The 24,296-nt window shown below is 40.4% G+C and overlaps 1 protein-coding gene across 1 annotated transcript in view; it reads right to left on the reverse strand.

Moving 5' to 3' along the window:
• Positions 1-919: 919 nt before the first annotated feature.
• The window catches only part of PCLO (piccolo presynaptic cytomatrix protein), a 470,221-nt gene continuing 446,844 nt past the window's right edge, over positions 920-24,296 (reverse strand). Inside the window, exons 24-26 of the mRNA XM_067564601.1 lie at positions 4,186-4,320; positions 3,420-3,565; positions 920-1,119 (exon numbers count right to left, since the gene is read on the reverse strand). Coding sequence (XP_067420702.1) covers positions 979-1,119; positions 3,420-3,565; positions 4,186-4,320 — 422 coding nt within the window. The 3' untranslated portion in view covers positions 920-978. The remainder of the gene's footprint in view (positions 1,120-3,419; positions 3,566-4,185; positions 4,321-24,296) is intronic.

Raw genomic sequence — 24,296 nt, forward strand, 5'->3', positions numbered from 1 at the left:
TTGGAGTATATATTATACATTTTAAACTTTACTGCCTTTACACAGTCTCAAGGTAAGGCTGATGGTTGGAGAGAAAAAAGGAATAGATGAAATGATAGTATAGATTCCAGTGGTTAAGCTGTAAAGAGACAATCCCATTTTTGTAAATCGCTGATCCAAAGGGAAAGATGAATTGCAATTTCATTAGCACAAAAAACACCCTTCCCTCTCCTTATTTAGTGCAATTTCCATTTAATCCTTTCTCTTTCCAACCACCTTCCAAAAAATAAAATAAAATAGCCCATGGATGTGCTTTTATTCATTCCATTCCAGGACATTGACTTACACCCATTGCTAACACATAGAAATAAAATGAAATCATTTTGATCTGATTCTCAATAATGTATCTTCTTTACAGAAAGAAAAAAAGTCATGTAAAATAATGTTCCCACCATTACAAACAGACTGCAATTTGTGTCCTGTTGCGTAATCTCACAACAACAAATTATCAGAGATTCTAAGGTGCGGAGGAACAAGTTTTACACTTCTGATAAGTGAGATTCGGAAAACCAGTCATCCTAGGTACTTTTGCATAAAATGATCTCTGTCTGGTTGCACAGACAACCAGATTGTTCTCTCAGACACACTACCTCCAGCTGCAACCAAACTCTGCCTTAACAGCTGCCTTCGAGCCTTCGTTATTTCTTTCAGAGTTACTCTGTTGACAGCCACAAAGAGTCCAACGTCAAGCAGCTCTCATATCAATCTTCTTTTCAAACATCCTCGCTTGAATTCTGGGCTCAGTTTTTTTCTTTGCTGTCTTTTATAGCAAAACAAGTTTCCTAGCCCTCATTGAAGTGTGCTATGTAGCCCAGAGCCCACTTTTCCCTACTTTGTATTCTGAAAGCCTAGCTAAACACAATATCGAACTATAGTCTTGAAGTGATGCCATTTACAGCAGACTCTGCAAGGTTTAGTGCCCTAAGCGGACATGTCTGCTCAATGTGTTTGTGTGGAGCTGACCATCAGTTTGTGCCAGTTTACTATTCTTTTCCTTAGATCCACTTTGTCAAGCCAGATATAAGCTTCACCAATCAGTGTCTTTTTCATAAACTTCCCTCCATTGGAAACAAGCAGAATCTGGGAAGAAAAAAAATGGTTAAAATTGTCTTATTAACTTAATTACAGATGCCATTTTCGGATGGACAATAAAGATTCAGAAATGTTGCCATCTAAGTTTGCACCTGCAGAACAGGAAGGAAAGATCAGTCCACAGCCTGCTCCATAAGAGTCTTTCCCCATTGGAGAGGAAATGCAGTGAATGCAGAGCTTCTCCCCTATTCCACTTCCTTGTCCTTGATCTACTGGCTAGAACAGATGAATGGAATTCAGCAGTCCTGGATTCCATCCTCAGCTCTGGCACCAACACACCTGGCGGCTTTGGACAAGACACAAAGGCCCAATTTCTTGACAGTGGCCTATAATTTTGGGAGCCCTGCTTGAGACATCTAGGTGTGTGTATTTGGGACTTAATCTCTATGTACCTCATTTTCCTCATGTGCAAAATGGGTACAATAATACTTCATAGAGCTGCTGAGAAGCTATCTTCATTAGTATCTGTCATGCCTTTTAAAAGTCTCAGATTAAAGGGACTATATAAATATTATACACAGGAAAACTATGTCAAAACAACATGATGAAGGTTGCAAAATCAAGCACTCAAAAGTTAGGAAATGCTAGAATTCAGGTTGCCTGTCCCAGTCTCTCCCCACTCCAACTCCCAGGCTTCTTCTCCCCACCTACCAGCCTCCAGTCCCAGACTACCCCTGCAAGCTCCTTGTCTTTATCTACTGCCCCATCCATGCAGGTTCAGATCTTATCCCCTCTGCATTCAAATCAGGCAGCTTCCATCTCCACATTGCCTGGGCCCAACAAGAGGGGCATCAGAGCACAGGAATGACCGTGTCCCAGTTCTCAGTTCCAGTGCTTGGACTCCGACCCAGACCCAGGCCCGGGCTTTGCCCACAGCAGCCCTGAGTTGCAAATGCAAGGAAGTGCTGCTCAGCCATGAGGAGCATGCCCAGTGTAGACAGAATACATGGAGGTTTTAGCTGCTCAAATTGAAAAATATCCATCCTGAGCATGTGTGAGCTGCAATTTTTGAAAGGCCTATAATTTGTCCAGATTTCAGCAGATTGTCATGGGTGTGATATCCTGTCCCTTTAAATGTTTGAGCACTCCTTCCTTCCCAGTGCAAAGCCTCACTTTTGTGTTGGTTTCTGATTTGCAGCCAGGACAATAAAGCCACCACACAGCAGAGAACTGTGTTTCTATCAGTTCCTTCTGTGTCTGTGTCTATTTCCTTCTCTGCTGGGTCCAGATAAAACAATGGGGATGGCAAAAGGTTCATCCTGAAACAAAAGCTGCTCCCCAACCCTGCCCTCCTGCCAAATTTCAAGTCCCTGCTGCAAAGCATGGGGGCTCTAGATCTTTTCAAAGGAAAGGTCATCAGAATTTTTTAACCCAGCCAAAACAATATATTTTCTGTAGCTTCTTTCTTGGAAACAGCTGAACTGTGCAGGCTGACATTTTTCAATCCTATTCAGTTGAAGCAGACACCCTGCATGGAAAATCACCCAAATGGTTAAAGTTTGGCAGTCATAAGGAACTAAAACCAGGGTCTCACAACGGCAAGTGTTGGGCAACCGTAATAATAGTAGGTGGTGTCCTCAGTTCTGCCTATAATAAAATGATGTTATTGTTATTTTTAGAAGGGGAGTTTCCAGAATAACACTAGGGTTAACAGGCTAATGAAAATTTAAAGGGATATATGCTGTCCCCTATCCTTGCAAGAGAGCTAGGAGCTATCTGGACGAACCGAGGAATGCACCAATGAAAGTTGGTGTGATGGACACAGTCCCACTGACATGCTGAGCAGCAGGGAGAGGAACTGTGCCCCCAGCTGCAGCTCCACGCTAGAGCTTCAGTAGATTATTTCTAATAAATGATAATAATACTTATTGATGATAACAGTAGCTATTAAGTAGTATTTTGCATCTGAAGATCTCAAAGTGCTCTACAGAGCTGAGTAAATATTATTATGCCCTTTTAGAGATGGGGCAACAGAGGCTATGCAACTTGCATAATCTGTGATCATGTGTCAGAGGCATAGCTGTGAATAGTACCCATATCTCCTGACTCTCAATCTTGTGCTTCATCTACAAGACCATCTTTCCCCTAAAGAAATGGCACTAGGAACATGGAATTCAACCCTACTAAAAGAAAGCAACAGAGCAGACATAACTGTGCTATTTCCCCTGCAATCTTCTTTTTTCAGAAACCTGTTAGTCGGGTCACCGGGAATAGGAGACAGATCTCAAATTCCCACAACAATGCATGGAAGACATCTAAAATTAGGTTGTAATAAGATGCAGAATTACCTGAAGAGAATGCCCAGCAGGACTCAAACTAAATCTAAATGTCTCGTTGAATGAAGGCTCCCGGTCATGCCTGCACACTCTGGTTTTCTTCTTAATTACTCTCTTTTGAGTAGAGATATTGACAATATACAGCTTCACATACAGATCTGTGGAAGAATGATTCAACCTGTGATACAGGAGCTCTTAAGGTGTCACGTCAGTAATGATTTCAGTGGATGTGATGTACTGAGACAAAATACACTGCCGTATATCGTGGAGGCATACTCTGCTCTCATTTACATTGAAGTAAAACAGGAGTCACTCCATTGAAGCCAAGGGAGTTACTCTGGATTTATACTGGTTTCACTGAGCAAAATTAGTCTTGATGTCTTTACAGCTCAGTCAAAATATGATTTCTGGTAGGAATTTTTCATTTGAAATATTTTTAAAATTAAAAATACCTTTTTTGTCAAAACAGAAATTTCCACCAGAAATGTCTGGTTTTTGTGAAAACACAAAACTGAAAAAATGTTCATTTTTCACATCAGAATAAACTGAAATATTCTGAATTCAACAAAAAAGCAAAAACGTTTGAAGAAAAATTTCAACAAAAACATTTTCATTTTCATCAACAGTTTTCACAGGAACAAAACAATGTTTCCCTGCCAGAGCTACAAAGTATGCCATTTCGCTTAACAAACAAAATAACTTTCCTGGCATTAAATGTCTGAGTCAATGTCCTGATTAATGTTCATTACTGTATCATGATGTTGTTTCTGCCTAGTACCTGGTAAGTGATCTGGAGATTTAAACTTGTAAGTGATATTTCTGCATTGAAGGATTTCAACTATTAGTTGTTCTCCATCAGTCTTCATTTCCTTCTTCAATGCAATCTTGATTTCACCCATCACCTGGGTTTTACCTGGAAAGCATAAAAAGAAAACTCATAATAGTGAAAGGAAAGAGAGGGGGTTCTTAGTATCGTACTTAGTAAGAAGATTGTTTTTATACAGCACCTATCATTGTAATAAATGATAAAGTACAACACAACGACTAAATGGGCAAACAGAACAGACATATGCAGTCAACGGTAGCACATGCATTCATAGATGTCAGAACTTATTCGATTCAGGAAGCAATGTTGCCAAAGATAAAATTTCAAAAGTGATTTAGGAGCCGAAATCTGATTTTCAAAAGTGACAGTCATTTTGGGCCAGATTTTCAGAGGTATTTAGGCGGCTAAAGATGCAGATAAGTGCCTCATGGGACTTCCAAAAGCACCAGGGTGCCTAACTCACATGGGAGCCTAATTCACTGGGTGCCTATCTGCATTTTAGGCACCTAATGCCTTTGAAAATCTGCCCCAATTTGGCTACGTGTCATTGAAAGTAAATGGGTTTAAGCGCCTAAATCACTGAGTTTGATTGAAAGTTTTAGGTCAGGACACTGAAGTTATTCAGAAAGAATTCAGAAAGAATAAGGGAAATTATTTGATGTGCAATAAAGATTTAAAAAAAAATCAAATTAATCCAGTAAACATGTATGTGCAATTATTTTGAACTGTCATGAATTCCCTAATAGCTTTCTGGACAGGACGACTCTATGTCAAACCATTATATATTTATATGGAGCAATGTAATTATATTCCCTTCAGATGATATGTGATAAGGGCCATATTCTTCCTAGCCATTATGTGGGTGTGCAGTGTGCGGGGTAGGGGGACAGAAGTAAAGAGCTCTCTTCCACCTTTGTGCAGCCTGCCCACCACTTACACAACACAGGCATTTCTCCTGATTAGTTGCTAAGGTGGGGTGGAGTGAAGTGTAGGTACAGCTCTGCTTCCATCCCCCCCATGTATAAGCCAGAGAGAAGTGGGATATTCTGCAAGGCTTAAATGGGCACAGATGTATGAGCGCTCCCCCATGTTCCTGGCAGAACACTCCTGGCTCTGCAAAGTATGGCTGTGTCTAGATGATTTCTATCTACCGCTGTGCTGGTGTCATGTAATGTTTCACCTTCCCCTTCACGTGGGGCCTGATCCAAAGCCCAGTGAAGTCCATGAAAGTCTTTGGTGGCTAACTCTTTGGTGCCAGCAGTCTGGAGTTCAATGCATTACCAGGAAATCCTAGATAGCGGTGCCAAAGAGTTATGATAAAAAGTGATCCTGATGAAAGGAAACAATTAAACGTGCTTGTAAATTGCTACAAAAATCCTGCTTCTTTTAAAGCATCAAAAGTCTCAAAGTGACCTTTAGATGCTACTTACATGTCCCAGGAATGTTTAACAGCACTTGAATGATTCCCATTACACAGTACCAGCAGCTGTAGCACAGATTTTCAAGAGAAAATCCTCACATACTGTATTTTTGCCCCATTTAAATTAATGTTTATTGAGGTCACGGAAAGCAGTCAGCTAATTACAGAATGCCATGACCACAAACAGACTCCTGCTAGCATAAGAGGGTGAAATCCTGGCTCATGGCATTTACGTCAGTGGAGTCAGTATTTTACCCCTAGACCAGTGTTTCTCAATTGGTGTTCCGCGGAACCCTGGGGTTCCACGAGATGAATTTCAGGGTTCCGCGAAAAATTGAAACCTCGCCACCGAAAGCTGCTGAAATCGCGCTGCTGAAAACAGCTGACAGTGCATGCCGCCAAACAGCTGACAGCGCGTGCCGCCGAACAGCTGACAGCGCTGCCGAACAGCTGACAGCGCGTGCCGCCGAACAGCTGACAGTGCAGCCGAAAACAGCTGACAGCACACGCCGCTGAAAACAGCCCATACCGCGTCGCCGAAAAGGGGAAGATGTTCCGGATTTTTCAGCAGAGGGTATCACATGGCCCCGCAGAAGTTAAAAAAGGTTCCGCGGCCAACTTTAATTGAGAAATACTGCCCTAGACTATAAGGACAGAAGGGATTAATATGTGGGCAGGTGAAATTACTATTCAACCTGACAATCAGAAAACCTTCTACCAAGGGCCTGCTCCTGCCCTCAATCCATGAATGGGAGTTTTGCTTTGACTTATATTCCACAATCAGAGCACCCATTTCTTTTGCCAGACCCACTAACACAACACATTGAGCTTGACTCTCTTCTGACTCAAAACAGGTCTCACCCTGTCAGTTGAATGACACTGATTTTACATGTATGTGAAAAGGGAATGAGACCCATGGTGTCAGGACTGTGACTGCAGCAGAAATGGTTTACCAAGAGCCAAGACTAGTGAAGAGGATGGTCAAAGCTGTTATTGTCATTATCCCTTCCATCCGATCTGCTACTTCACCTCAGTGAGACTGTTGAGAGGGCAAGGGAATTATCCTGCAAAGTGCTAAGCAACCAAAGGGAACTGACAGCTCTCGGCATGCTGCATGCTTGGACCCCGAGTTCTGAATGACTCAGAAACAGAGAAGGTGGTAGAGCTGTGTCTTGCTCTGTAAATAGACTAGCAAAGGTATTTACGAAAGCAGCACACATCTCAAAGCTACAATGGCAAATGTACCGTATGTGGATGCCAGTGCGGTCAATGTTGTTTTTGCATTGAATCCCATAATAATTAACTACATGAAGCCAGTACAAACAATTGTAGTAAAAACCTATTATTAGTTTCAGGCAATATTTACTTAACCACCAGCCTTTCCTAGAACATCTGCCAAGCTTTTAATTTTATTCCCCCCTCCGTCCCTGTCCCTTTTACATTCATTTGCAACATTTTTTGAGGCAGCAACTTTCCTGGCTGGGACTGCTTCCTTTTTTTCACTTACATGTCTTTTCAATATAACACAAAATCAGCCAGCATGTAGAAATGCTACATGGTATTCAATGGACTAAAGAGAGAGAGAAATGCTTGTGTTTGAAAATGCCAGTGCCGTTTTATGATGCAGCCCTTCAGTGTCTCAATATCTGGCATCTTACTGTAGATCATTGTGTATCCCCACAGATACTTTCTGACAATCCTGTTCTGCTGTAACAGCTACGTGGGGAAAACATATTTCCCTGGGAAGATACTCGAAACATGATAGCCCTCTTGTACCTCCATTTTCACTTTTCCCACAGTGTGAGATTGAAGATGTTTAGCTTGACTCTTGGCAGGACTCTTTGGGCCCTTGCACCAGCCTCATAAAACATTGGACTGGAACAAACTGTCCCTTTAAAGAACCAAAACTCTTTTAAAGACAGAATTTATCTCATTTCCTTCCAACTGTTTGGCTTCCTCTCTCCAGCCTCTCCCTTCACCCACCCTAACATAACCACTCCAAAAGGGATATAGGAGTAGCCCACATCCATAATTGGGTTGGGGTTTTGGTTCTCAGAATACAAACACATTTAAAGAAGGGCTACACTGCCTGGGGGTAGTCTGTACATAACTGCCTAGAGCTGTTCTGGAGGGTTCATAGTTGCTAAAGACTGAGCACTTCTTTAAAAAATTGACTTGGCTTTACCTATCTTGTGATGTTTAAAATTTATTCTCCGGTGTCTTTGTGGCCGAGTTCAAAGTGCTCGGTGCCTCACAGGATCAGGCCTTCACTGCACAACTGATCATATATTGATGCTTTATCCGGAATAAATCCAAACCTTTTGCCCTCATCCTCTCCTGAAATAAGACTGCTTTTGTGTGTTATTTAAATCTCACCTAATTGTTAAAAACATATTTACTCAGGTGCAAGAATAGGATAATGGGCCTGTCTGGCTGAATTACGATCACCTTAGAAATGTGTTAGCAAGAATTATGTAATTAGATTATTTTAAAAAATATAGCTATGATTAAGTATTTAATGGGTTTTTACAAGACAGGATAATTATTGCTTATTATTAGGCCATCAGACTTATTAAGCATCAGTTAGCAATTAAGAACTAATTGATTAAATAATTTGCTGCAAAGTATTTTGTTAAATGGTAACCTTAAGAAGTTGAGGTGTGTTATAAACTTAATTTGCTCTAGTGCCAGTAATATAAATGATTATTCATATATAACTATGAGCCTCCATATTGCTGGGGAATTGGCTGGTTAGAGAGTTTATTTATTAATTCATTTATTTGCAGTTATTGTACCAAATAACTGCATTTATAAATCATGGGGCTTTATCATAGCTCTGCGGGGTTGGTAGCATTTCCAATGTTGTTTTGCACTGCTGTTTACGTTAATTATTAATAGCACCAGAACTCTCAGCAACCCTCTTTCAAGCATTACGTCTGTATTCATAAGGCATGGATTTCACCCTCTGTCTTAACATTTAATCAGATGCCTGCTACCAGCCACAGTTTGTCCTAGGAAAGAGTGAACAGTGATGTTACCCTTTGGTTGAAGCACCTTTTCAGTAGGGAAACCATTGACGGTGGGATCAGTGACAGCGTCTTTGGGGCAAAATTGTTCTGATGAATAGTTTATTCACTGAAAATGCTGTTTCAGTTGACGGACAAATATATGCGAATTTGACACAAATGTTTTTGACCATCCACAGAATGGCCAGAAGAGGAGGAGGTGATGGTGGTGATGCCACTGGCTCCAGCCCCTGACCCTCATCCTAGTAATTAGGGCATTTAGCTGGGATATAGAAGACCCACATTTGAATTCCCACTCTGGAACTGACCTGAAATGGACTTTTTCAATTTATAACTGTTTAGATTTGATTTGACCAGAATCAGTTAAAAAATTTTCCTTTTGTAACTGCCACCAAACCAAAAAAATCCGTTATTAGCTCAGCATTTGTCAATATTCTTTTTTTTTTTTTTAGGGCCCAGTTCAGCAAAATTGGATGGAATGCACGGAATTTGTAAGCTAGTTAGGGCAGAGACCATTTTTTGTTCTCTATTTGTATAGCACCTAGCACAATGGGCCATGAGTGGGGCTGCTAAGTGGTGCCACAATGCGAATAATAAATAAATAAAAATAAAAAATAGACAGCAGACTCCTGCTGGGGAAGAAGCAAAATGACAAACCCTCCCCTCTGTTTCTAAGAGTTCCTATATAAGCTTGTAAAAGAGACACTGCTTCCAACGTACACAAGAAATACATATCTCACAGGGTCTATGTTCCTCAACATGACAGAGGTGGAACCACCAAATACCTCCTCCTGCCCACCTCCCAAATGGACTTGCCTCTTGAATTGGTGTTTTATGCCATGTTGCACTTTATTCTTTACAGACCAAATCCTCTGCCCGGTATCCAAACCAAGTAACTCAGCTGGGTGCTGGAAGATTAGGCAGGAGGAATAAGGGGTCCCCTGCCAGGCACATGCTCAAGAACAGATTCTCTGTGACTGGAGCCTGTCTGACTGCAGTGCTCCCTGCCCCACTGTATGCATAGGTGGGGAGGAGCCATGTAGCTGTGGATTACTTAAACCCCACCACCTGTTTCTCCCCCACTGAGCATGTGCAGGGAGAAGGGGTCTGATATATCCCTTAAATATCTGATATATCCCTTAAAGATATATCCCTTAAATCCTGCCAACAAATTGCATTGTTTCAATACAATGAAGCCTTCCACATTCATGGAGAAATGGGCAGGCTTTATCCCCTCAATGAACACTCAGAATGCCAAACTCAAGACCAGGTTTTCCCACATGGAAATATATACATAGGTGAAGATACAGCTGGGTAAATAGAGAGGAAAACCTTTTAGATTTTACTTTTAATAGTGTGCAAGGCCTCTGATACACATGATTTATTTTGGATGAATGTTCTGCATCAAGGTTAATCAAGTTAATTCCTTGTCTCCTACTTGGTCATAAAACTATTTTTAAGTATGCACTGAAGACTTGCTATTTTTTACTCGAAACCTTACATCTCTCCTCCTGAAATAAGAAATGACACTCCATAATCCTGCAACGTACAGCATAAGATGAAGAGACGTGCTAATTATCATAGCCTCATTATAGGCATAAGAACTGAAATAAAGACTTCCTTTGTCGGAGTCTAATTCAATTTCTTTAATCCTTTATCTGTTTTGATACCCTCAGAGATTGAATTAATGAGCTGTTGGGAACTGCACAATATTCATTGATGGAATATCGGCGTTTCTTTTCTGATAGTTCCTTTACTTTTGTGGCATAGATACCTAGTGATGTGGAGATGGAACAGATATAATGATTTCTAGCATTATATAATGAGCCAGGATGTCTTCTGGGACTAAGTATCATGAGTGCTGTTAGGCATTTGTATCGCCTAACCTAGCACGCTCTTTGTTTCAGCTAAATTAGAATGAGAAAATTCAGCTGTTTCCCTCCACGGTACTTAGAAAAAAGCCAGAATCAGTAGCATTACAGCATTAACATTGAAAAAGGGTATTGAAGACCGAGTGCATGAATGAGTATCTGGAGTTCTGTCCCCAGATCCCAGCCCCAAATTGATATTCTGTGGCCTTGGGTAAGCCAGTTTACTTCTCTGTCTCATCTTTAATATGGGGATAATACTTACTCCCTAACCAAGGTGCTGTTTAGATTCATTATGTAGCACCAGATGCACAGTGAAGAAAGGGGCTTTTCTGCCCCGTATGTATTTCATGTGAGGAACAAGCAGAATTACAGCCCTTGTGCCCTCTAGGCAATGCATGAGAACCTAAAGAGGGTAGAAAGAAGAGCTGGTGCCATACCTGTGTCCTCCTCCACCATACACTGACCAGTGCAGCGAAATGGCCATCCATGGGGCTGCAAGCTGCTCTCCACCTAAATATGTAGCAGTGGTTGGGTAGCCCCTGATAAATGTCTTCTGTTGCTCTCGCTAGATCACTGTGGCTTCATCCCTTCTCCTTGCCCCAAAAGAGAGCTGTGCCACAATGACCCATCATGGTAAATCCATCTGAAGATTGATAGTAAATGCTAACTATGTATTATTTAAATTGCAATAATGGTGCTTATAGCTCTACTTGATATTAAACAAAGCAGCATGGCCAATGACAGATCTGAGTTAGCAATTCCCACCTGACTGATATTGCCTCACGCATCATGGTATTAACTGGCATTTTGAAAATTATATGAGCCTATCTTTTAAATCCTATGAAAAAACCATGCAGCCCTTACTTAGGCAAAACTTTCAGTCAGTGGGGAGTGTTCCCTGAGTAAAGCCTACTGAAGTTGGCCCAACAATTTACACTTTTTATTAAAAAATAGCATTCCAGTTATTTGCAATGGTCTCAGTTCATCTTCATAATGCATTTCATTCTGTCATGATGACATGAGCCAGTGGCAGAGATTTATGAAATAATGATGGATGAAACGTTATAAGGGATATCTTACACCCTTCATATTCCAGCGGTTTTCTATTCTATTGTCATTGCTTTGAGCTCTTCCCCTCTTTTCTTTGGGTCTTAACCTATTCCCAAATGAGTCACATCTTTCTCCTTTAGCCTCATAAGTATCTTCCCTGAAAAGGCCTCCAATCAGTTTGCAGAATGGGTTCCACTGCCTTCCCTCTTCCCACTGTGAAAGTAACCAGTTGTTTGAGTGACCCACTTATCACAGACTTGATGCTGTCACTAACATTTTGCACCCCCACCCCCAAATTCAAATTAGTGCAAGGCCTACATAGCTCTCAATTCTGCCCTCCCTCTTTAACTGGCTGGTATTCCTGCTAGTCCAACAGAACTCAGCAGGTCTCATGGTCTTTGCTTCTTTTGCTGCTCTCTTCAAATCTTGCATGATCCCTAAGGTAAGAACTAGAATCAGATAATCAGAGAAAGGATGGGCGGGAAGGGAGCTCGGGAGGTCATCTAGTCTAACCCCCTGCACTAAGGCAGGGCCAAGTAAACCTAGTAAATCATCCTTGACAGGTGTTTGTCTAACCTATTCTTAAAAATCTCCAATGATAGGGACTCCATAATCTCCCTTGGAAGCTTATTCTAGTGCTTAACTACCCTTATAGTTAGAAAGCTTTTCCTAATATGTAACCTAAATCTCCCTTGCTACAAATTAAGACTAGTACTTCTTGTAATACCTTCATTGGACATGGAGAACAATTGATCACTGTTCGCTTTATAAACTCCTTAACATATTTGAAGACCATTATCAGTCCCTCCTCAGGCTACTTTTCTCAAGACTAAACATGCCCAGTTTTTTTAACCATTCCTCATATCTCATAGTTCTCCTCTGGACTCTCCAGTTTATTTAAATCCCTATCCTCCCTAAAGCATGGTGCCCAAAACTGGACAATAATACTACTGGCTAGCCATTTATTCCCATCTTGTAGTTGTGCTATTGACTTTTCCTTTCTAAGAGTGATACTTTGCACTTGCTTTACTGCATTTCACCTTGTTGATTTCAGACCAGTTCTCCAATTTGTCAAGGTCATTTTGAATTTTAAACCTGTCCACCAAAGTGCTTGCAACCCCTCCCAGTTTGATGTCATCTGGAAATTTTAAAAGCATACTCGCCATTCCATGATCAAAGTCATCAATGAAAATATTGAACAGTACTGGATCCTGGACTGACTCCTGTGGGACTCCACTAAATAGGCCCCCCAGTTTTGTCGTGGACCATTGATAACTACTTTCTGAGTATGGTCTTTCAACCAGTTGTGCACCTACCTTATAGTAATTTCATCTAGTTCAAGTTTCCCTAGTTTGCTTATGAAAATGTCATGAGGGACTGTGTCAAAAGCCTTACCAAAATCAAGATATATCATGGCTACTACTTTCCCCTATCCAGTAGGCCAGTGACCCTGTTAAAGAAGAAAATTAGGTTGGTCTGGCATGATTTGTTCTTGACAAATCTATGCTGGCTATTCCTTATAACCCTTTTATCCTCTAGCTGCTTACAAATTGTGTAATAATTTTTCAAATATCAAGTTAAGTTGACTGATCTATAATTCCTCAGGTCCCCTTTGTTCTCCTTTGAAAGATGTTTGCCCTTCTCCAGTCCACTGGGACCTCACCCATCCTTCATGAGTTCTCGGAGACAATCACTAACAATTCCGAGACTGTGTTAGCTAGTTCCTTAAGAAACCTAGGATTAATTTAATCAGTCCCTGATGATTTGAATAATCTAATTTATCTAAATATTCTTTAACCAGTTCTTTCCCTATTTTGGCTTGTATTCTTTCCTAGTGTGTATTATTATTAATTGTGTTGAGTATCTGGTCACCATTAACCTTTTTAGTGAAGTCTGAAGCATAATAGGCATTGAGTCAATTGAGCATCTTGATGTCATCAATTATTCATATATTTGTAATCCCAAGACCAGAAGGGAACATCACAATAATCTAGTCTGACCTCTAATATATCACAGGCCATAAAACTTCCCCCAAAATTACTACAGGATATATTTCAGAAAGACATATCTTCTTGATTTACAAATTGTAAGTGATGGGGAATCCATTGTGACCCTTGGTAAATTGTTCTAGTGGTTAATTACTTTCACTGTTAACATTGTTTTCAGTTTGACTTTGTCTAACTTCAACGTCCAACCATTGGATCACATTATACCTTTCTCCATTAGATTGAAGAGCCCATCATTATATATTTGTTCTGCATGTAGGTACTTGTAGACCATAATCAAATAATGCCTTAATCTTCTTCTGTTAAGATAAATAGACTGAGCTAATTGAGTCTATCACTGTAACACATGTTTTCTAATCCTTTTTCATGGCTCTTTTCTGAATCCTTTCCACTTTATCAACATCCTTCTAGAAATTGTGGACACCAAATCTGGACACAGTATTCTAGCAATGATTGCACCAGTGCCAAATACAGATGTAATAAAACCTTTCTGCTCCTATTTGAGGATTCCCTGCTTATGCATCCCAGGATTACATTAGCCCTTTTGGCCACAGCATCACACTGGGAGTCATGTTCAACTGATTATCCACCATGATCCACAATTCTTTTTCAGAGCCACTGCTTCCCAAGATAGAATCCCCAAACATGTAAGTATGGCCTACTTTCTTTGTTCCTAGATGTATATATTTACATCTAGCTATATTAAAATGCATTTTGTTTGTTTGTACCCAGTTTACTAAGCAATCCAGATCTCCTTATTAGGGTTCTGTCCTGTTCATTATTTCCCACTCCCCCATTTTTGTGCAAACTTTATCAGTGACGATTTTGTTTTCTTTCTGATCATTGATAAAAATATTAAATATTGTAGGGCCAAGAACCAATTCCTGTAGGACCCTAGTAGAAACAGACCTGCTCAATGAAGATTCCCTATTTACAATTACATTTTGAGATTATCAGTTATGCAGTTTTTAACCCATTTAATGTGTACCATGTTAATTTTATGCCTGTCTAGCTTTTTAATCAAAATGTCTTGAGGTACCAAGTCAAATGCCTTACAAAAGCCTAAGTATATTATATCAACACTATTTATCAACTGAACCTGTAATCTCATTTAAAAAAATCAAGTTATTCTGGCAGGATATATTTTCCATAAACCCATGTTGATTAGCATTAATTATAATAACTTCCTTTATTGATTGAGTCCTGTATTAGTCACTCCATTATCTTGCCCAGGATCAATAGCAGACTGACAGGCCTATAATTAACCAGGTCATCCCATATATCCTTTTTTAAAATATTGGCACACCATTAGCTTTTTTCCAGTCTTCTGGAACTTCCTCTGTGTTCCAAGACTTAATTAAAATCAACCTTAACAGTCCACTAAGCTTCTCAGTCAGCTCTTTTAAAACTCTTGGATGCAAGTCTCTTTCCCTGCTAAACAGAGGACTTACATTTTCCTTCATCTTTCTCTTGTTCCTAATATATTTAAAGAGCCTCTTCTTTTTGCCTTTTATGTCCTTCGCTAGGTGTAGCTCATTTGTGCTTTAGCCTTTTTGATTGTGTCCCTACATGATGGTGCTATTCTTTTGTATTCCTCCTCAGCACTTTGTCCATGTATCCACTTTTTTTAAGATTCTTTTTTGGTTTTCAGGTCATTAAGGAGCTCCTTATGGAGCCATATTGGCCTCTCACTATTCTTACTAGCTTTCCTTCTCTTTGGGATAATTTGCAGGTTTTTAGGTCTCTTTAGCTATATGTACGTGTACCTAGTCTCAAATATAAGTTAAATGGCATTTCTGCCTGAACCCTGAAAGCCAACTCCACTCTACCACTATACTGTGGTTTGCAACTTTGTTCTGTTGACCTCTCTAATGTGAAATGTTGCCTTTTTTACGTACCTCTCAATTCATCCTTTGCCACTTTTAAATGATACTTGAAAACATTCTGCTTTTAACTTTTATAGGAGATGATATCTGCTGCTCTCACATATACAGATACTTTGGTTTTTCCCCTCTTGCCATGTAATATCATCTTATTGTTTTCATAGTTTACAGTCAAGGGATTTCATTAGAAAGCTTATTGATATTGTATCTTTGTTAATATTATTATTATTTATTTGTAATTTGGTAGTACCTAGGAGTTCCAATCATGGACCAGGACCCCATGGTGCTAAGTGCTGTACAAACAGAGAACAAAATGACAGTATCTTTCCAAATAGTTCACCATATCAGTGTAAGAAAAGTGACATCTGGGAGATACAGACGGACAGGGAGCACAAGGACACAGTGAGATAATACTGCTCAGCATGGAAGGCAGTGGTCTTTGTATGCCTTTATTATATTTATCAGGAGTCACAGAGCTGTGTCCAAAGTGCTGGGGAAGGTAGTTTATATATATATAATTATTAGCCTTAGAATTATTACCAAAAGGTCATGCCCTGTAGAGCGATTGGAAAATAACAATGCATCCGTGTCATATCTCCATGAAAGATACTTTATGTTCCTATAGAAGCAATTTAAAAACACCTTCCTCAAAGCCATCAACATAAGTGCATCCTTGTACTAATACCCATTCCATTAGAATGCTCTTCCATCTATTTCCCCAGAGCTCTGAGTTGAAGAATTTGCAGCAGGACTATCACAGGAATGCTAGTGCTAGCGGTAGATTAGCAGAACATTCCTGCATGAAATAGTAATAAACTTTCTCAAAACAAAACTCATGTAAACAATATCAGCTTGCCTAATGTTTGATCTTCTCCATTAAGTCGTGACAACTGTCATCTTGTCCAGCATGGAGAATCTCCAGAGGTAAAAGCCTGAGCAGGTTAGGTACCTGAAAGTGAAGAGACTGGGAAGAGCAAGAGCAGGAACACTGAGGTGCATGACTCAGAGAGACCAGATTTGCTTAGACCACATCTTGTGGCAAAGTAAGAATGGCTTTTAAAGCGTATTCTCTTTGGAAATGTATTTGTAGATCTTAAGAATATAGTTTTGCATCTACTGAAGAGACTAGTGAAACTTTCATTGACTTCAGTCAGGAAGTGCCATTAGGCACTAAGTCTAAAGCAGAATGATTAAAAACCTTAAATAGGTTCACACCATCATTTTTTTTAAACCATTCTCTTTCAACTTCAGATACCAGAATGCTTGTTTATTTGATTTCATAGAATGGCAGAGAGTGGCTTTGTTGTTGGCTAATTCAGTTTTGTAATTTCTGTATGGAGAACAAATAGGTTTCTGTGCCCGACATGTCCCAATGAAAAAAAGGAAAGTATTCTGACCCTGTAGACTGCCATGGATGTGTTAAACCAATTAAAGCAAAGGTTAGTAAGGGAAAAATGCCAGAAGAACTAATTTGGTGGGAGATTAGCAACTGTATGTAGGAATCATTTGATCATTTGCATGCATTTGATAAGTAGGGAAGTTAATGAGACTATTAAATAGAAATGGGGCAGATAGGCAGCTAGCCCTATACCTGTGACAACAGTGCAAAACACTGCAGAACACACAATATTGACTGCCAGTATAGGGCCTCCAAGAGGGCAAAAGTCCCTCTTCTGGCTCAGAGCCAGCCAGAGTAGCCCCCATGTGGGCACTACTGATTGTGGATGGGCGGGCTGAGAGATGTAAATATTGGATGACTTTTCCCCTTGGAAAGCTCCAGGGGGAGGTTGGGGATGGAAAATTTACATGTTTTCCTCTGTCTTTGACTTCTCCTATCCTCCTCTCAAAGTAGAGCTGCTCCAACAGAAGGGGGAAAATAACTTTTCCATCTCCCTGCACCTGTGCATGTGTTTGCTAAATGTGTGTGTTTGCTAAATGTATTTCCTATGACTCAGTCAGAATTCTGGCATTTGATTGACTTGTGTGATTGATACGGAGCGGTCATGTGTACTCCACAACAAGGAAACCTTTTCTAAAACAAAGAGTACTGGGTAAGTCTCCTGCTACAATGCCAGGCAGGCAGAATTTCAGCCTACTACTTATGTAAAAGAAGGTGAATCTCAGACTTCATTTATCACAAAGAGCTACGATAATAATCTCATTTCATACCTTGGCTGGAGTCAAATCCAAGTTTCCTTCCAGTATCAGACTATTTTAAATAGTTGTTGCCAGTTTTGTTTGGCATTGAAATGTTTCACTAAAAATATTTAACAGCTCTGCAGAGTGTAATGAAGACATGTGGGTTTCTGGATTTGTTGTCTACCACACAGCTAGGCGGTAGACTAACAATCTGCCCTGAGTTCAGGGCGACACATAGCTGCACCACGTTAGCAGCTAACCAGAGAACAAATTGTGACTCACAATCACAATCCTTCCCCAACTTCCCCTTTGCTCTGAGGAGTGAGTAAGACCCCGATTCTCAAAGGTATTTAGGCACTTGAAGATGCAGATGAGCACCAAGTGGGATTTTCAAAAGCACCAAAATGAGTCAACCTATAGGAGTTAGGTGCCTAATTCACTTTGGTGCTTTTGAAAATCCAATTGAGATATTATCTTTTTTTTAGGCACACAAATAACTTTGAAGCTATGTCCCCTCATGCTCTAATCTGAACGGTTCTGATAACACCTACTGTACACTTGATTCATATTTCAAGATACACAAGCTTAGGTTTGGAGTCTCAATTAATTTTTTTAAAAATAGCTTTATAATTTCCATATCTTTAATCAGAGCAAGCTAAATGTTGGTGAAAATTGCCCTGTGATATTCTGATTAAGCTTGGTACACCCATTTATAATCTTCCCCTTACTTTTACATCACCTTATGTAAAGGGATGTATTAGAGACTCCAGATACAGCCCCATAAAAGATTGTCTGTATCAGCACAGCTGAAATGAATTCTGATAATGGAAGGCACACATTACCCTGACTTTTGTACAGGCAGTAGCTCAAATAAGAAGGAGAAGGAAAGAATGTAATGTCTGCTACACAAATGTTGATTAATATAATGTACTTTAAGCTTTAGTATGATCCCATTTTATTGCAAGTTTAGTAAGGAAACACTGTTTTGCTAGAGGAAGAGCAAATCTGCAAGCTCCCATTAAAAACCTGTATTTGCTATAACCTCAATACAAGAAGGTATTTTACACAAAAAGTAAGGTTAAGATTTTGTCATGGGTATTTTCAACAAAAGTCATGGACAGGTCCCGGGCACTAACCAAAAATTCATGGAAGCATGCAACTTGCCCCTGACTTTTACTAAAAATACCCCTGGGGAGATTAACAGTCCAAGCGCCACTGCCAGGGCTGCTCCAACCCAGCCGCTGCTCCAGCTGCCAGGGACTGACCCTATCCTGGGGACTGACCCAGATCCAGCTGCTGCTTCAGTCCTGGTCGCTGTTCCTGCAGAAAAGGCTGGTCCTGTGGCCAGGGCTGAAGCTGAAGAAATCATGGAGGTCCATTAAAATCACGGAATCTGTGATCTCCATGACAAAAATCGTATCCTTACAATAAGACATTCACCTTGGTCTAATATAGCACGTGTTCTGTGAAAGTAGGAAAAGTGAATCTGTAAGCTCTTTTTCCATTCTGTTACATAAAGGAGAGTACACAAAGTGAAAAGTTCCAGAGGATAGCCGTGTTAGTCTATATACAGCAAAAACAATGAGAGTCCTGTAGCACCTTAAAGACTAACAAATTTCTGCAGGTATAAGCTTTTGTGGGCTGCAACCCACTTCCTCAGAAGCATGAAGTGGAAACCACAGATAGGAGGTATATATATACACACATCCAAGGATGAGAAACATAACAATGGGGAGGACAAGTGCTAACAAAGTCAATTCAGTTAGAGTAGATGAGGCCTATTCACAACCGTTGATTAGAGGATGAGAATGTGTGAACAGTGACTATTACTTCTTGTAATGAGATAACACTATCAGACTGGGTCTTAACAGGGACTTGGAATGGTTCTCTCATTACAAGAAGTAATAGTCACTGTTCATACATTCTCACCCTCTAATCAACGGTTGTGAATAGGCCTCATCTGCCCTAACTGAATTGACTTTGTTAGCACTTGCCCTCCCCATTGTTATGTTTCTCATCCTTGGATGTGTATATATATATACCTCCTATCCATGGTTTCCATTTCATGCATCTGACGAAGTGGGTTGCAGCCCACAAAAGCTTATACCCGCAGAAATTTGTTAGTCTTTAAGGTGCTACAGGACTCTCGTTGTTTTTGCAGTACACAAAGTGTTTCTTACCTATACAAGAGTAAGAAGGCTATCACTATGGAGAAACTACTTAGGTTCTTGCTCAGTTTATGATCATTTTAAAATCTATTTTCCTCCCTTCTCCAACCAAGCACATTTCTGATTCCTTTTCACCTTGATTGCAAGTTCCTCCATAACTGTAACTGCAATTCTGACACACAAACCTCCCTTCCTGAGTCAGATTTTGCTGTCTTGGTCAAAATAATGCAGGGTGCTTATCTACTCCAATCTCAGTGGTTACGGAGATACAAGAACACAAATTTGAATCTCTTGAGCCACCCTATAGTAAATCTGGTTACCCTCTTTGCTCAGAGCAACTACTGAACTCCCAGGAATTTACACATTCTGGTTTAAATGGCTGGAAACCTGAATAAATGAATTAATATCAATCTGGATTACATTATAGTATGATGAAAGTACAATGGACTTGATCTTACAATAACTGAAGTCAATGGAAAGATTCTTATTAAATTGAGTAAGCTTTGGATCAGGTCCAATATTACCACTTTAATCTAAGGCAGAAAATAAATAGTAGACATTGGGTTAGCATGCCAAGAAAAGTAATAGAAAGCCCATTGCTTCAGACACTTAAAACTACCGTACAAACTGCACTAAATCGGTGGTTCCCAGCCTTTTTGGCTCGAGGGCCACAAATATAATTTTTACAACCCTGAAGGGCTGCCAGTCTCTGCCAGCAGCCTCCTTCTCCCACACTACAGCCAGAAGGAAGGAGTTCAACGAGGAGGATCTCCTGTCCCGTTGGCTGCATCAGGGAAACCGGACGCTCCACCTGGGCCCCTAGGCAGCGGCTCCCTTCTGCAGCCAGCGGGAGGGGAGCTGTGGGCCACTCTGAAAGACCCTGCTGGCCACTTTTGGCCCAGAGGCCATGGGTTGGGAACCACTGCACTAGATGATAAATGGTAGGAAAGAGATCTGGCAAATGGGATTTATTCATTTCTCAGCTCTGTGGATCCAAGGGGAACATGAGAATATAACCCATTGGATAGAATATTCTGTTGCTGAATACAAAAACAAGCAAACAAACAAAACAAAAAAACCACACAGCTGAAAACCAGGAAATCTAAATTTGTATAATGTGGAATGCACTGTTATATGATGAGAGTAACACAGTGCTGTAGTGTAAATCAGAAGGGGAGGGAGAATGAAAGAAACCGAGCAAATTGCCTTAATGTTAGATTGCAAATTCAATCCCTGTGGTCACTATTGCCATTAGAGAGAAATTTCAGTTTAGGAAATATCACATTTTACCCACTTGGGGGAGAAAAGTGAGAAAAAGAAAAAACATATTTACATAACCACAGCCTGTCCACAAGAACAAAATCTGCTGTATCTAATGCCATTCACAAAGAGCTCTTTGCTACAACAGCACTGAAATCCTCCCCCATTTGCCTCAGCATAGAGATGTTATTAAAGCAACAACAATATTATGCGGTCAAATTTCATTTGTCTCCAATCATTTGTTGTAGGTAGGGTGACCAGACAGCAAGTATGAAAAAATTGGGACAGGAGGTTGGAGGTAATAGGCGCCTGTATAAGCCAAAGCCCCAAATATCAGCCCTGTCCCTATAAAACCAGGACATCTGATCACCCTAGTTATAGGTGTGAACTGGAGATAGAAAATACTGAGGCCAAGAGCTTAAAAAGTGAATACTGAAAGTTTGGCATTTAAATCCTTATTTAGGTTCCTAGGTAAATGGCTTGATTTTCAAAAATGCTGATTTCAGTGGGAGCTGCTGGAAGCGCAACACTTTTGAAAATCATGCCACTTATTTAGACTCCTTAATACAGACTTGAGTCTAACTTTAAGCATCCACCTTTGAAAATCTTCACAAATAAAGCTATGTGAAAACAACATGGAGGTTCTGTGACTTAGCCATTTAAAGGCAAAGGAAGTCAATATTTTTGATGCTCTCCTTCTGTCCTAAAGCTCCTCAGATGCATATTTGTATATGTACCATCTGTGATATGCTTTCATTTCAGTTACGCTGAATAATGCCTAACTGTGCATGTACTGCACAGAGAGGACAGCACAGAATTGCCTGTGTTTTGTATGCAGTGGAACAGCCTGTTTCATTTCGCACCTTATTCACAGCTTGCTACAGTCATTTAAAAAGCCCTAAAAATGTATCTTACACACATTAACATATGTAGCTGTTTATAGCTTTTTGTTGTGGGGAGGAGAAAGAAAAGGATGCATGAATGTCTCTCTAGGCATACACAAGCTAATGCAGTGCTTTAGAATTATTAAATGCATGCACTAGGCACAGTTTCATTTCTTTATAACCATTGGAGGCCATAAATTAAAATTTTAAGTAAGAGACCACAACTATCCACCCTACACTCAGCTCCAAGGGGCTTGTGATCTAAGGGCATAAAGTGGCTTTCAGATCTCAGCTGCAGTGGCCAGCCTATTCAATAAAATAAGGGGTGCTCTCTCGAAGTCTTGCTGATGCATCTCTGGAATTCTCTTTTGGGATATGCACAACACAGTCTAGGGTTCTGAAGCAGTTGCAGCTGCATGGATCCTTCAGGTGGAAAATAGATTAGACTGTTAGACTAACAGCTGTGTATGGCACTTTATGAGCGGTCCCCTGCTGTCAGTGTGACCTTCTGTGTGTGTACAGCACCTAGCACAAAGGTCCTAGAGTAGGGCTCCTAGGCACTGCTGTAATACAAACAAGTAAATAAATAATGCATTAAGTAAGTAAGAGCATGAGAATCTGGACCATAGATTAACCAATCATGTTTGTCAGAACAAGAAAAGATGAAGTAACTAAAAAGCTAAAAAAGACCGGTTTGAACTAATACTAAGCCTGTACTGATGAGGGAGAAGAGTTAATACGGAAATGAGAGATTAATATATATGCATAAGAAAAGATAACAAAAAGTTATAAATAAGTTTATGTAACAAAGGGTGGCTGAAGCTGTATTATCTGATGATAGAGGCGACTGTGATGAGCTGATGGGCTTCCTACTCGTGAGTAATTGATCACTACTTTGAGAGTTTTGCAGTAATAAATATTTGTTAGACCCATCTACTGAATAAGTGAACCTCCATCCAACAGACTGTGTCCTCATGCAGCTGCTCAGTTACAGCCACAAGATGACTTAAAGGAGCAATACTGTACCAACCCTGGCAAGTATATCTGTAGGGAATAATGCTGTGTGGATCCTGGAATCCCTTGTCATAACATCACAAGACTTCTCCAAGGCCTTGGAATCTATCAGTGCTATGAGTGTTGCCAACTTTTGTGATTTATTCATGAATCTGTGATATTTGGTGTTTTACTTAAATCCCCAGTCTTGGAGACACGTGGTCACACAAGAATCTCACCTTTCAATTTTAAAAAAAGTAAGTTTTTTGTTGTGAAAAGCATGAAAATATGAACCCAAGTATACTCTAAAAACTCAGAAAACAGATGGAAATAAAATTTTTCTCTATCTCATGATTTTTAAGCCGGTCTCCTGATTCTTGAACATTTGGGGCTGGGAATCTTTCTTTCTTTCCAGGGTTCTCATTAATAAGTTACCCTACTTTACATCACGAAAGAACCTAAAGTATTGATGAAATGTAGCAAACTATTATTGGGTTCACTATCATTCCTCAGTATTGTTCAACCATAGCTGTGGATGATGTAGCAGTTGGTTAACAATGTCCAGCTATTTACGGCAGGAAGAGAGAGAGAGAAAGACTGTTTACAGGTAAAAATGCAGAGGAAGTTTAGAGACGGAGAACGTAATGCCTGATTTGGAATTTGGCCGGGGCAGAGATTATGCCTTATGAAACAAGACATGAAACCTCCAATGACTGCAAACATCAGGACCTCTGTTCTATATCTCAGCCCAAAGGTGGCACCTTCACCACAATTACAAAGTGTCTTAAACGGCCTATCATGAGGTTCTCTACTCACCACTAGGTCACCTCCTTGTGGCTGACTCTGGGGAATAACTCCTCCCACTCTCATATCCCCTTCTGTCTCTCGTTCGTGCTCTGTCCCCTTTCACACTCCAGGAGTTGCAGTGCTTCCTCTTTGTGAATCGGGATGCTCCGTCTTTGTGGCTTGGCCCTCTGGCCAGGTCACTATATTTTCCCCTTCTGGGGTATCAAAATCTCACTGGACGATATGTCTCAATCAGTCTTCTGTTCTACTGACCAGATTGTGCAAGGCTGGTAGGGGAACCTGGCCCTATCCAGTGCTTTTGGGTCCAGCCCAGGAACCCTACAATCAGCAGCCATTAGCTCCATCCCATAACTTGCTGCTCTTTCTCTGGGCTGCTTCCTACTCTGCCTCTATCCACCACCCCTCTGGGTAAATCCTTCCCTCAGGGACAAGATACAAGGCTTCGACTTTCCTTCTTTTCCTCTCTAAACCGATAGAGTGATGCAGGTTTCCACACTACAGCCTCTTTCTGCCCTCACTGCCTGACCTTATTCCTTATTTTTAGAAAGTGCTGAAA

This window comes from Emydura macquarii, unplaced genomic scaffold, assembly GCF_026122565.2.
Source record: "Emydura macquarii macquarii isolate MOO-44397 ecotype Brisbane River unplaced genomic scaffold, CSIRO-AGI_Emac_v2 contig_2636, whole genome shotgun sequence".
Classification (NCBI taxonomy): domain Eukaryota; kingdom Metazoa; phylum Chordata; order Testudines; family Chelidae; genus Emydura; species Emydura macquarii.